This window comes from Myodes glareolus, chromosome 15, assembly GCF_982192425.1.
Source record: "Myodes glareolus chromosome 15, mMyoGla1.1, whole genome shotgun sequence".
NCBI lineage: Eukaryota > Metazoa > Chordata > Mammalia > Rodentia > Cricetidae > Myodes > Myodes glareolus.
Genome location: NC_142040.1, coordinates 38584700 through 38598011, shown reverse-complemented (window position 1 = coordinate 38598011; position 13312 = coordinate 38584700). Strand labels below are relative to the sequence as shown.

The 13312-nt window shown below is 43.6% G+C and overlaps 1 protein-coding gene across 1 annotated transcript; it reads left to right on the top strand.

Annotated features, from left to right (window-relative positions):
- Positions 1–3844: 3844 nt before the first annotated feature.
- On the top strand, positions 3845–10910 carry Setd9 (SET domain containing 9). Its single transcript, XM_087897030.1, is given in 11 exon segments — positions 3845–4138; positions 5650–5732; positions 6595–6636; positions 6638–6737; positions 6739–6823; positions 6826–6882; positions 7835–7958; positions 9026–9087; positions 9090–9126; positions 10619–10676; positions 10678–10910. Coding segments are annotated over 11 exon segments (972 nt in total). The 3' UTR covers positions 10708–10910.
- The last annotated feature ends 2402 nt before the right edge of the window (positions 10911–13312 follow it).

Sequence of the window (13312 nt, the reverse complement as noted above, 5' to 3'; positions counted from 1 at the left end):
GAAGGGAAAAAAACAACCATACCAGTAAACCAATGAAACAGAATAGAGGACCTAGGAATAAACCTGCACAGCTACAGCACCTAATTATTGACAAAAATGAACAGTTAGCCATTGCTGGTCGGAATGTAAACTGGTGCAGCCACTATGAAAATTGCTATGGGCACACGTGCACAGACACACACACACACACAACACACACTTAAAACAGAACCACTATATGACTAGTTTTGTCTCTCCTGAGTATGCACCTGAAGAATTCAAAGAACACCATGGAGACATTTACACACTCACGTTTACCATGGCACTACTCATGATAGCCATGATATGGGACCTGTTCAGATGTCCATTAACAGGTAAACAGCTAAAGAAAATCTGGCATATAGCACTAAGATGATCTAGCCAGCCATAAAGAAGAATGAAAGTATGATATTTGCAGGAAAATGGATGGAACTGAAAATCATAATTTTAAGCAAGACAATTCAGATTCACATTTTCTCTTCATACAAAACCTATACTTAAATATATATATATTTAATACTACACATATTAAATATATATGTGAATGAATCAAACTATAAGAGTGATTATGAAGAGAGCAGGGAACAGGAGGGAGTAACATGGGAGTTAGAAATAAAGTGTATAGTATGTTTTCTCTAATGTCTGGAATCTATGTTTAACAATATATGCATATATATGACATGAAAGCAGAAGGTGACCGTCTTCAAGGAGGAAAGACACCAGCAAGGCGGGGTAGAAGAATAGAGTATGATGCTGGTACGGGGAATGCGATCAAAGTTTGAGATTTATATGAATACAAATGCCATAAGGAAACCCATTTTGTTGTACGATAACTAAAAAAATAATTACAAATTTAAATATATAGTAATAGAATGTTTTGAATAATTTCACACTGACAAATCTGAAAACCTAGACTAAATGAACAGATTTCATAAAAAAAAAAAAACTTGCCAAATGTTACACAAGAAGAAATGAAGTTTTGAATAGTCTTTTCATCTGTTGCAAAACTGAACTCAGTGTCAAAGGGAACTACAAACCCAGACACTTCTGCTGGGAAGTTCAATAAGAAAACCTAAAAGGGAAAAAAATATTGGTTAACAGTCATAGCATATATAACTAGCTGTACGGTCTTACCAAAGAGATACTCCTGAATTAGTAGATTTATCTTGAACTCCTAGGGATGCGTCAGTACCTGAGAAGGCATGCCTATAATTCTGACAATAACATAAGAATGCAAATGAAACAAGCAGTCTACCTTCTTAGTAACTATTAGGAGAAACATTTGGTTATTATTCACTGAAAATTAAGATGAAAGTTTTCAGAGAGTCAAAAATAAATATTCCACAAATTACAACTACCAGAGAATTTAAAAACTCACTCAGAATACTATGGATCTACAGGAACAAATAAAGGTTCATCAGTGCCCCCAAAATAAAACCTGCAGAAAACATGTCACCCTGACAACCGCTGAGTACGGACGGCGAGGATCAGTCAGAAGTAGTGCAAGTAACATACTTTAAGATTTAGCTGTCACGGTTTTATTCTAAGAAGGATGATTCCACAAGTTCCTCACTTTAATACTAGAAGCACCAGAGATGCCTGGTGATGGTGCCGCACACCTTTAAGCCCCGCACTTGGAAGACAGAGGCAGGCAGAGCTCTATGAGTTCGAGGCCAGCCTGTTCTACAGAGAGACAGCTGAGGGCTACACAAAGAAACCCTGTCTCAAAAAAAAAAAAAAAAAAAAAAGCACCAGAGCAATATACTTGATATAAGTAAAGAGTCTATTAATTCTTAATTACTTTTGGTTCTGTGTAAATTTGGAGATTATAAGGACATTCTGTTCATATGCCATTATGGAAAACACATCCTGGAACTGAACCAACTTCATTAAGCTGGTCAGATAAATCTGATCTATAGCATTGCTAAAAGCAGAGTCCAGGAGGAAAGCCTCTAAGTTTGCCCACAGCCTTGACCGCAGTGGAGTAAGATAAAAGGAGGTACGGGCAAACACTCCTGCATTTTCTCCTCTGGAATAGAGCAGATCAGCTCCAAGGCCACGGGCATCTGCCCGCAATTTCACTAAATCTGAACCATTTGTTCAGGTTGGGGTTCATCTTCACTCTCAGGAACAGGGAAGTCAATCAATCCTCCACCCTGAAGAAACAGCAGCAACGCATTCACATTTTAATAAACCCATGTTGAATTGAAGCCGGTTCAGGAATTCTAATAGGCTGTCTGTCCTCACTGGAATTGAACCTTGTCCAAATCTCTTGTATGGACACCAGACCTATTTGATACACATGGGTACTTCCTGTGTGCACTGGGTGAGTTCTAAAAATTCTTTCAAATGTCACCTATGGAGGGGATGGTTTCTCACTGTTTGGTCGGAAAACTGGATAAAAAGACATCCAACTCAAGATTATAGACCCATATCTCATGTGTGTATGTATATATACATATATATGCATACATATATATATATATGCAAAACTTCTAAACAAAATCTTACCGAAAGAATCCAATAATATAACACAGAGAATAATATATTGTGATCAAATTAATCCAAGGGCAGAAAGCTTAATTTTCACTTGGGTGCTGGGAGTAAGAACAGGTGGGAATGGTCAGAGAAAATTGTAACGAGATTTTGAAAATGATGGATATGTTTGCAATCTTGATTTTGATTAATGCATGCACAAAAGACTTAGCAAATGGTGCACTTTAAGTGTGTGCAGTTTATCATACACCATCTATATCATTAGAAGCTCCTTTAGAGCTGGGCGGTCGGTGGCACACGCCTTTAATCCCAGCACTCGGGAGGCAGAGGCAGGCAGATCTCTGTGAGTTCGAGGCCAGCCTGGGCTATAAGAGCTAGTTCCAGGACAGGCTCCAAAGCTATAGAGAAACCCTATCTCGAAAAACCAAAAAAAAAAAAACAAAAAAACAAAAAAACAAAAACCAAACAAACAAACAAGCAAAAACCCTCCTTTGGGTATTTAGGAGAATGAAGTGCAAACAGGGTATTTGTTCTTACCTTTATAGATTGACATAGCGTTCAATGACTTAGCAGTTAAGAACACTTTTGCAGAGGGTCAGTGTTGGGACCAGTTGAGTTCCTGACCTTCAGCTGCTCTTCCCTACTAGGGCCTTCTAATTGGAGTTACTAAAAGCTGTGCTTTGCCTAGAGGATCAGAGGATGGGATTTTCACCTGTTGGTCATTGACTGCAGGGTATTTAAGCCTCCACGGTGCTATTAAACAGGGCCTTTGTACCAGTGATTGGTGGTCCCTGTGTTGGTCTGTCTCTGCCTGTGTTTCCTCAACCTCCAGCCCCTTGCTCGAAGCTCGCGAACTGGATTCTAGAGCTTAGAGTGCAGACGAGGGTCCGGGGTGCGCGTCAAGCCAGGGTTCGGTTCCCCAACAGCCACATGATAATTTACAACCATTTATAATTCCAGTTCCAGAAGATCCGATGTCTTCTGACCACCGCAGGCACCAGGTAAGCATACGGCCCACGTACGTCATGCAGGCAAATCACCAATACACATGTGCTAACTACATCAGTGTTTTTAAAAACCGCTTTGAATGGACTCGCTCGCTCTTAGAAGCGCCTGACGTCTACGTAGGGTTGAAACCTGTTCGGGAAAACTCCGCTAGCGTCGAAGCAATGAGAGAGGAGGAGTAGGGCAGAGACTGAGAGCCACGGGAAACACAGTTGATAGGTGCTGGGCAACAGCAGAAACAAGCCTGGGGGAGAAACCAGGCGGCCCACTCCTAGAAGGCAGGATGCCTTGAAGCCCGGTCAGCCTTCGCGCACAACCAAGATCGATGTACACGTGGGAGGGAAAACGCAGAAACCAAGAGCGGGCATCGCGGGCAGCTCGAGCTCTGCGAGCCCCCGGCAGCTGTGGGGACACAGAGGGCAGAGGTGTGGAGGGCGGGACTGCGCAACCCAGCTTCTCCCTTGGCGGAGCGGGCTGGGGGCTTCGGCCCGCCTCTCCCGCGCCCTCCTCACCACCGCCCCGCCCAGCAACCCTGTCCGGCCGCCTGCTGTGGGGTGTGCGTCCACGATGGCGCTGCTCCGTTTCGCGGATCGTGCTTAACCTAAGCCACAACCCGAAGTGAGAGGACGGAACGGCGAGATCACACGACTTCCCGCAATCCTCCGTGCTGCCAAGATTGGTAGGCCCAAGGTGGACAGCGGGGCCGAGGCGGGCGTGCCGTGGAGGCGGAGCCCGACGAGGGAAGCCTCGGGAAGCCGAGGCAAGCGGGATGAAGGGGCGGGGCCTAGTGTGGGTGGAGCTCGGGGCAGCCGAAGGTTTGAGGCGGGCGGGACCAAAAGGCGGAGTCCGTGGTGGGCGGAGCCTGGAGAAGCTGCGAATGAGGCCAGAGGAATGAAAGGGCGGAGCCTAGGGTGGGTGGAGCCTGGGGAAGCCGAGGCGGAAGCCAGCGGGACTAAGGGGCGGAGCCTTGGTGGATGGAGCCTGGGGAAGCCGGGGTGGAGGCCCACGGGACTAAGGGGCGGAGCCTGAGGTGGGTGGTGCCTGGGGGGGAAGCCGAGGCGGAGGCCTACGGGGCTTAGGGGCGGAGCCTGAAGTGGGTGGAACCCGGGGAGGGGGCAGCCAAAGTTTTGAGGCGGCCGGGGCCAGGAAGAGCCCTAAAGTGGGTGGAGCCTAGAACAGAGGCGCGAGACAGGCGGAGCCTAAGGTGGGTGAAGCCCAAAGTAGGCGGAGCCCGGAGCCTGAGAGTTGTGAAGGTTAAGGCTGCGGGCAGCCGCCCACCCGGCGGGGGCGGGGCCTGTGTCCCTTTTCCCAGCGCGCACTGCGCTGCTGGGTCTCACGCGCGCTTTTTATCTCAGCCTTTGCACGCAAGTGGAAGCTTACGAAGTTGGGGTGTGACCTTTTCTCTGCCCCGCCGTCGTAGTTAGGTGCTTGAACGTCCTCAGAAAAGTCAGGTTTATTCTCACCGCTCCGTAGAAGGACATTTTGTGCTGAAAATTGCCCAGATGAGGTGAGAACAGATTGGAGGGACTAATACAGAGAAAAGTGCAGAAAATAACTGCAGGCCAATCCGGGTGGGTCGCCTCGGGCCTGTCACTGCCCGGCGTTGCAGTGCGTGCTGCTGACCTCAGTCTGTCTACGCAGTACCCCCTCTAGCTCCCGAAAATCGTTTTCTGAAAAACTGAGACACCCAAGCGCTTTTCCGAAACTTCATACTACAGAGACGTGAGTTTGGGCGCATCGTTACTGTTGAATTGTGAAGAGACAGTTGCCTCCTTTTGGTTCAGAAGCAAGAGTTTGTTCAAAAAATTTTTTTTTTCTGGAAGTTAAAGTGGTAATAATAATCAAAGAAGTTACCGCTCCCGGGAGACTAGGGATGCTAAAGTTGACTTAAGTTTACCTTTGAAAAGAACACACCTATTCATAAATACTGGCTACTTGGGGGGGGCGGTTATTGTTGAGAGGTAGCTTGGAACTTTTCCAAACAGTTGCTTTTCCTCACGTCCTTGGAGCTTTCCCAAACAATTGTTTTTCCTAACATCCTCTCAGTTAAGGCCAATAGCTAGAAAGCATCAAGAGCACTGACTTGAGTCAGTTGATAGGGAGTAAATGGAAACTTTCCCCATTTCTCACATCCTTCGATACATTCCAGAGAAATCCAAAGACAAAATTACCTCGTGTGCACATGGACTAGGAATGTTACTGAAGGTTTCCCAGGCTCTACTTTTTTTTCACATAGAGTTTTCATTGATTCTTTGAGAATTTCGTATCATGCATCCCAATCCCGCTCATTTCCCGGTCCTTCCATGTGCTCCCTACACTCTTGTAGTCTCTCCCACCCCAATAAAATGAAAACATTGTGCTCCTCCGTCTTTTCTACCTCTCCATCATATATTCTTTGTCGTAGTAACCTGGGAGCTGAGGCGAGTCACAAAGTCTACTTTTTGCCCAAACAGCTTTACTTGCAAATGTTCATTGCAATGAGTTGAACCAACAAGTCTGGTTCAAAGCCTCTGACTTCTGGTACACCATCGATACTGGACCCTCACTGAAACTTTACTATATTGCTGCTGCCCCTAGTCATGGAGACCTTGTGGTTATGTATGGCTCAGCAGAACCAGTCCTTTGCCCTCTCTAGCAGGTCATAGATGGGGTAGATATTGGGGTAGGCCAACTCCAAGCCCTGGATATGGGCCTGGATGGTAGCTGAGTTGGCCATTCGGACCTCCACCGAAAGCCGTGCGGGTGCTTAGGATGAGGTCAGCATCCACTTCACTGCCTGAGGGCCATGCTGCCATCGAGGCCATACAATTCTTAGTGACCCGCACTGCCACCTCAGGCCATGCTAACATCAAGACCCGAGTTGCAGCTGAGGGCCATGTGTGAGTCCATGGCTCTACTGCACCTGGGGTCTATGTTGAGGTTCATGGCGCGTGACATCACCAAATGTCGTGCCAGTGCCCGAAGTCTGTGCACCACCTGGGGCCATGTTGATGTCCAAGGGCCCGTGCTGTTGCTGGGGCCATACTAATCCGAACGGCCTGCACTGCCACCTGAGGCCATGGTGACATCTGGGCGGGCTCTATTTTTAAATGACTGCTGGAAACAATCGGATCTCTTGATTGCTTCCAGAGCCTGGTGAGTCAAAATCTCAACACCTACTGGGAGTTCAGGATCACAGGGTGAAGCTGCTTAAAAGCAGACGCCACCAGCAAAGTCTGGTTTAAACCAGAAGACTTTTTAAGCTTTTTAAGACCTTGGTTTCAGGGCTGCTTGAGCAACTCACTGATTTCTGAAGGAAGAGGTGTCTTGTCACTAAAGGACTGGTAGCACGAGGGGCAGTTGTGGCTATGTATTCTGGGAACAGCTCAGTACTGCCAAAAAGTCCTTCTGTGTCGATCAAGTTCAACAAAATGCCTAGCCTTGTAGTCAGAGCAAAGGTATGAATCTGAAACCAACTTTCCACACTTTTTAAAATTATAATTTCATAATTAACCTTATAAATTATGTTGTGTTTTCAAAATTATATTACAATGTTTGATGGGATAATTGCGTTTTTAGGGCCACCTTTTTGGTCATGAGACTCTCCCAATATGAATTTTCTTCTTTCCTTCTTTGCCAATAAAAGAAAAAAATAGCCCGAAGTTCAGATTCATCTATTCCCATTTAAGTCTACATTAGCCATTAACAAAATGCACTTTTAAAAATACTCTCCAGTTGATAGCAAATCATCGTTAAATAAATGTGTGTGCATATATATGTATATAAAACTTTGTAAGGGCTGGAGAGATGGCTCAGAGGTTAAGAACATTGCCTGCTCTTCCAAAGGTCCTGAGTTCAATTCCCAGCAACCACATGGTGGCTCACAACCATCTGTAATGGGGTCTGGTGCCCTCTTTGGCCTGCAGGCATACACATAGAATATTGTATACATAATAAATAAATATTAAAAAAAACTTTGTAAAAATGAGCCTAAAGTATGCTGTTCGTCTTATCATTAAGTAAGATAATTAGATAATGTCTGCTATATGGACAGTTGGCTTTGTGCTTCATCAGCTGTTAGAAACAAGCCCTGTAAAGGGTAAAGTCCCTCAAAAACATGATGTTCCAAACTGGAAATTAACTGTTTAAAAAGACAAAAGGACACATACATGTTATAATATCCCATTATTTTATACAATTAATATACACTAGTGAGTTATTTTTAAAGATGGTGGGATTAAAACAGACTCTCCTATTTTAGGTTTATAAGTTAAAATGTCCTTAGCAGAATAATTAGTTTCCCATGTTGCTTTGTCTTCGCCTTGTTGTATAGTAGGTACGGTAGATCAGAAGTATGTGTCAATCTTTTTCCAGTCCATTGGAAATCCATTTGTTTTTAGGTGCTTGTATGGCATATTCATTGATGGAAATGACAAAGTAGTATCAAAAATTGTATTCAGGTAATTAATATCCATATTCAAATTCATTTGTCACTGTAGAGGATTTGTTTTAAGGATTATGGCGTAACCATTTATGCTTTAGGTGAAAACCCACCTTGATGGCTTCTATGTGGTAATGTAGGTAGGTGCTCGATTGTTAGACAAAACTTTTTGGAAAAAGTTGTACTTGTAAGATTCATTTTGTATGTTTTGGATTCTACTTTAATGCACAGAAAACTCTCAGCTAATGCTTTCAGCTCTTCTCGATCTCAGACTGGGAGAGACCAACTTAGCCTTTAAGAATGAGTGACGGTACAGGGTTAGCATCAGAAACTGACAATCACTGACTGTAGTACAGTGTGCCAACAATTGCTCAGGCAGGAAGTCGGCATGGTGGGGCTTGGACAGGAGGCTACAATGGCTAATTCTTCTTCACCACGTGACTGAGTACAAAGGAAATTGAATAACAGTACTCAAGCAGCTTAACTGTTTGAGAAAAAATAGTTTGGGATCATTATTATTTTAGAATTTTTTAAATGATACCAGAGTATTATATCAGTGTTACAGTATAGCCTAGTGGACTCTTCATCAGTCTAGTATCCCCTTTCTGCTTATAAGTCGGGGGGTCGTCCATTTATTGCCCTGACTTTCCCACAGGTATAGCTCCAACCCTCTGGCTAAAGGAAGAGGAAGCCTGACTCCCATCTTTAACCAAATGACTATCTGGAACCCTTAGTTTCTGGTATTTTAAAGTAAACTATGGCATCGAGCATGGTGGTGCTTGGTGATTATTCCATCACTGAGAAAGCTGAGTCAGGAGGGCCATGAATTCAAGGTCAACATGGGCTAGGTAATAAGACCCTGTCTCAAACAAACAAAGGAAAACATGTATGTTTACTACATAGGTGTATGTATAATCTGAACACATGTACTTACTATTTTAAATGTTTATTTTACTCCATAATAGTAAGTTTGAATATGTTCCAAAAGTTTAGCAAAACCATACTTTAAGCATCACAGTTCAGTAGTTTCTTACTCTCAGACTGTCATGACTTTTTCTCTTCAGTGATGTGCCTCTTCCTAGACAGAGCCACTAATGTCTTTTATTAGGAATTTGATGTGCCTGCAGTTTTCCCTGTAGACCTGAAGCAAATCTCCCAAACACTGCCTACAGCTCTCACAAAGGTCTGTCTTTTATGTTACACTACACTTGAAAAATAAAATTTCTAAGAAAAATCTTTATAGAATTAAGGGTAGGTTTTTTTGTTTGTTTGTTTTTGTTTTTAGTAAAACATTGATGGATAGGGAGGGTCAGTGGCAGAGCGCTTGCGTGGTAGGTTCAAGACCCTGGGATTTTTGTTGTTGTTGTTGTTTCTTTTTATTTTGGTTTTTCAAGACAGGGTTTCTCTGTAGTCCTGGCTGTTCTGGAACTCGTTTTGTAGACCAGGCTGGCTTTGAAACTCAGTGATCTACTTGCCTTTGCCTCCTGAGTGATGGGATTAAAGTCGTGCACCACTACCACCCGGATTGGTAAATAATTGATTCCCAGGATTGTTTAAAAAAAATCATATGGAACTTAGGTATGTTCATAGCACTACATTTCTTTACTATAGGTTTATCTGAAAACGGAGACTTATTCTGCTTATTAGGAACTATTTCTCCTTGTGGGCAGTATTTGTCAGTGTCAGCCTTGAAGCCCATATCAAGCGATTCTGTTGTTGTTCTCCTTTCTATAAAACCCTCAGGTCATTGTTATGCTGTGGTTGTTTTTGAAAGAGGGTCTTACTTGGTAGCCTAGGCTGGCCTTGCAATCTTCCTGTCTTGGCCTCTGGAGTGCTAGAATTACATACTCCTCAGCTCATATCCTTTACATCATTTCACTGAGTGGCTAAAGAATTGTATGGGGAGTACACCTATTAAAATACCCTTCTAAGATGAATATTTAAAACTTGGATTGTTGGAGCTGGAGAAATGGCTGAGCAGTTAAGAGTACCTGTTACTCTTGCAGAGGATCTGGTGTGGTGCCTGTCTGTAATCTTAGCACTTATAAGGTGAACTTCTTAAGTTAAGGAGTTCAAGGTCACCCTCAGCTGCAAAGGAGTTCAAGACCAGCCAGGGCTACATGATAACACACTCAGAAAATCCCAAATACTAACAATACTAAATTTGCTATCTTTGGGTCCTGTATGTATGTGTCTGTGTGCTTAACAATGAAGCATCTGACTGTATGCTCTCCACAGGGATGTCACAAGGATTTTGAAGGTGTATATGATAACAGTGTCTTGGGTCTAGAAAAATGATGTTTTTAAACATCCCAGTTAATTTTAAATGTTTGTCTTTTAAAATATGATACAGATACACATATTAATAAATGTTAAGCTGTAATGTTTAAAATTATTAAAAATCTGTTTTTGTTTTTGTTTTTTTTTTTGTAATTCCAGTTTTAGAAACCATAGTGATATTTTCAAAGATGTGCTTGGTGGTCTAAACTTAAGAGTCGCCATTTTGAAAAGGTCCTATAATAGCCGCCGTCCCCCCCAATCCTCCTTGGGAGAAGGAGCTGTTTCCTCATGGAAAATGAGGACCTGTGCTGCCGGTTAGGAGTCTGCATCGGTAAAATCGCACTGGTTACAAACGCACCCTGGTACCCGACCACTTCTTTTCGCTCTTTTCATTTTCAGCCCACTCGACTGTGTTGTTCTTGTTTCACTCAGGGACATCAAGCAAGGACAGGAGCTTTTTTTCAAACTACGACATGGTTATCAGCTAATTTGGTGAATTAAAAATTAGGCTTTTAAAAGTAGCTATTGTGTTCATTCTAAACGCTTGGTTGTTGATTTGTTTGCTAATCACATCTGTGCGGACCACCTTGCAGAACAAAATATTTTAGACTTAACTGGACTTTTTGTGTTTGTTAATGTTAATATCTATGCCTCAATTCCAAGGTAAAAGCTACTTCCTTCATAATTTCAAATTTATAATGCAATTTCATTTTTAATTGGTTTTTATAATAGTTTATTAAAACGACTTATCATTTCAGGTTTTTATTTTGCATACCTCTATAGTGGGGGATGTTTAGCCAAACATTAGCAGTTCTTTAAGGTTTTACTCTGTGTGTGTGTATGCGCACATGCGTGTTTGTGTGTGTGTGTGTACACATTTAAGCAAATTCCTGGAGGTCAGAGGAGGGTGTCAGATGTTTTGGAGCTGGGCTGATTGGCAGTTGGGTGTTACCCAGTGCGCCTGACATGGGTGCTAGGAACCAAACTAGTCCCCAGAAGAGCAGCCATTGCTCTTAACTGCTGAGCTGTTTCCCCAGCCCCAGGGGTTCTTACAGTACCGCTGATGTGTACAAGCGCCTATAAAAACTTTTTTACAGAATGAAGAAAAACGAAACTATTGTGCTGCTATGAGTAAATCGAAGTATGTGTAATTTCTCAACTGTTCTTGGCTCATCCTCCCCCTCCCTCCACCTACAAAGGGAGTGATTAAAGGGAGTGGAAGATTCTCTAGTGTGGGAATACTGGTAAGGGACAAGGTTGCCTGGTAGCAGGGACACCTGTTCCTGTCTCATGTTTCTGTGGAGAGGGCTTCCTATGGCAAAGTTCCTAACCCTTCTCCGCCCACCAGAGAAGAGTAACTCCCAGAGTTCCTTTGGAGAGCAAGGCACCCATGGCTCACCCCCTCCAGTTCTCTGTGGACGCTGTACAGAACCACCAGCCCAGGTGTTGATCAAATGACTGTACTCTGAGGTGAAGTACTACCGCATCAGCCCAGGCGCACTCAGTCCTGAAGCTCTCTACCCCAGAGTTCTCCTTGCAATGGTTTCTTTGCTCTATCCACCTGACTCGAGCTTCAACTCTCACTTCCCAGTTTGGACAGGATATCATTTACTAAGCCCCTCCCTCCACCCTTAGGAAAACTGTAGGGTCGGATTTTGACCACTGTGACATCTCTGTTACTGGCTTCATTTGCCTCGTTTATTGAAATTTTAGTAGCTTTCTAATTGGCTTCTCTCTTTCCACTCTTGCCCCTTACAGAATGTATCACCAAGGCATGGTGTTTCGAGATCATTTCTTCATGCGTGTGATTTACAGATTGTTCCAACTGGATATAGGTCACCATCCTCTGTCCTCTAGTCACCGGACATTTCTAAGCGGGGACCGGGGTGATAAAAAGGAGAGCTAGAGCCTGTTTTAGTGTGGGAATACTATTAAAGACCAGGCTGGTGCAAGGACGCCTGTTCCTGTTTCATACTTCTGTGGAGAGGGATTCCTGGGTGTCTTGGAACTGTTAGGTCTGTAGTAGGCTGACTTTGAAACTTAGAGGTAGGTCTCTCTGCCTCTGCCTCCCAAGTGCTGGGATTAAAGGTGTGCACCACTACACCCAGCTGAGGGTATTTTAACTTCTTGACATATCTTTACCTAAACCCTAGAGAAGATGAGGATTCCTTCACATGGGGGATGTGGCTGGAACTTCCCATCTCATGCTGTTTCCCAGTGCTCACTCATGCAGCACCTCACTCCACCTCTTGACTGTGCCTCAGGATGTCTACCTGCAGAGACCTTTCCCCAGATCACCTAAGAGCCTGACTCCTCTCTGATACTTGACTAGTGAAACTTTACCCCTCCCCCACTGACAGTCCTAGCTCGTGTCCCCATTTTCTCCACAGCACTTCAGACTTGAAGGCACATGTTTATGTTGCAGTCCAACTAGACCAGACACAAGGAAGTCGGGAAGTCATTTGAGCCACAGAATCCCTAGAAGTCATTAGAGATTTTTCTGCTTCCACAAGCTTCTCCTTCCCCCAAGGCCTGAAGCACCCACGGTGCAGCTTACATGGTACTTAGCAGTAGTTAGAGTACTCATGGGCCTTCTGTGCCTATAGTCCACACAGGTGTCACAGGAAGGCACTGTGGTGTTTGGGGGTGGAGGGATGTGGCTCTTTGGAGGCAAGGAACGAAAGCAAAAGGGTTAATTAAGGTTTTTACTTTTTCTTGCTTTGTGTAAACTCTGAATATCATTCAGTTTGGATAGTAAAACGGGAAATGGGAATGCCAGGATTTAAGCTAAGATCTTTAGCTTGAAAGGATGAAGACTTGAGAAAGGTATGACCAGAGGCAATGGGATTATGAAAGTTATAAATAAGAGTAATATCATAAATACCAGCCTGTTAAGTCTCGATGGCTCATATTTCAGTTCTGTTTCCCCACAATACAGTTTCCTAGGACTGTTTGGAACAGATATTCCGTTAACTGCTTCCTGAACTAAGTGAGAATTCTCACTTTAGGAATTTTTAGAATTATTATAGATCAAAAACTAGTAGAGATGATTTAGGAAAATGACTTTTTTCTCTTAAGCTGAGTGTTTACCTA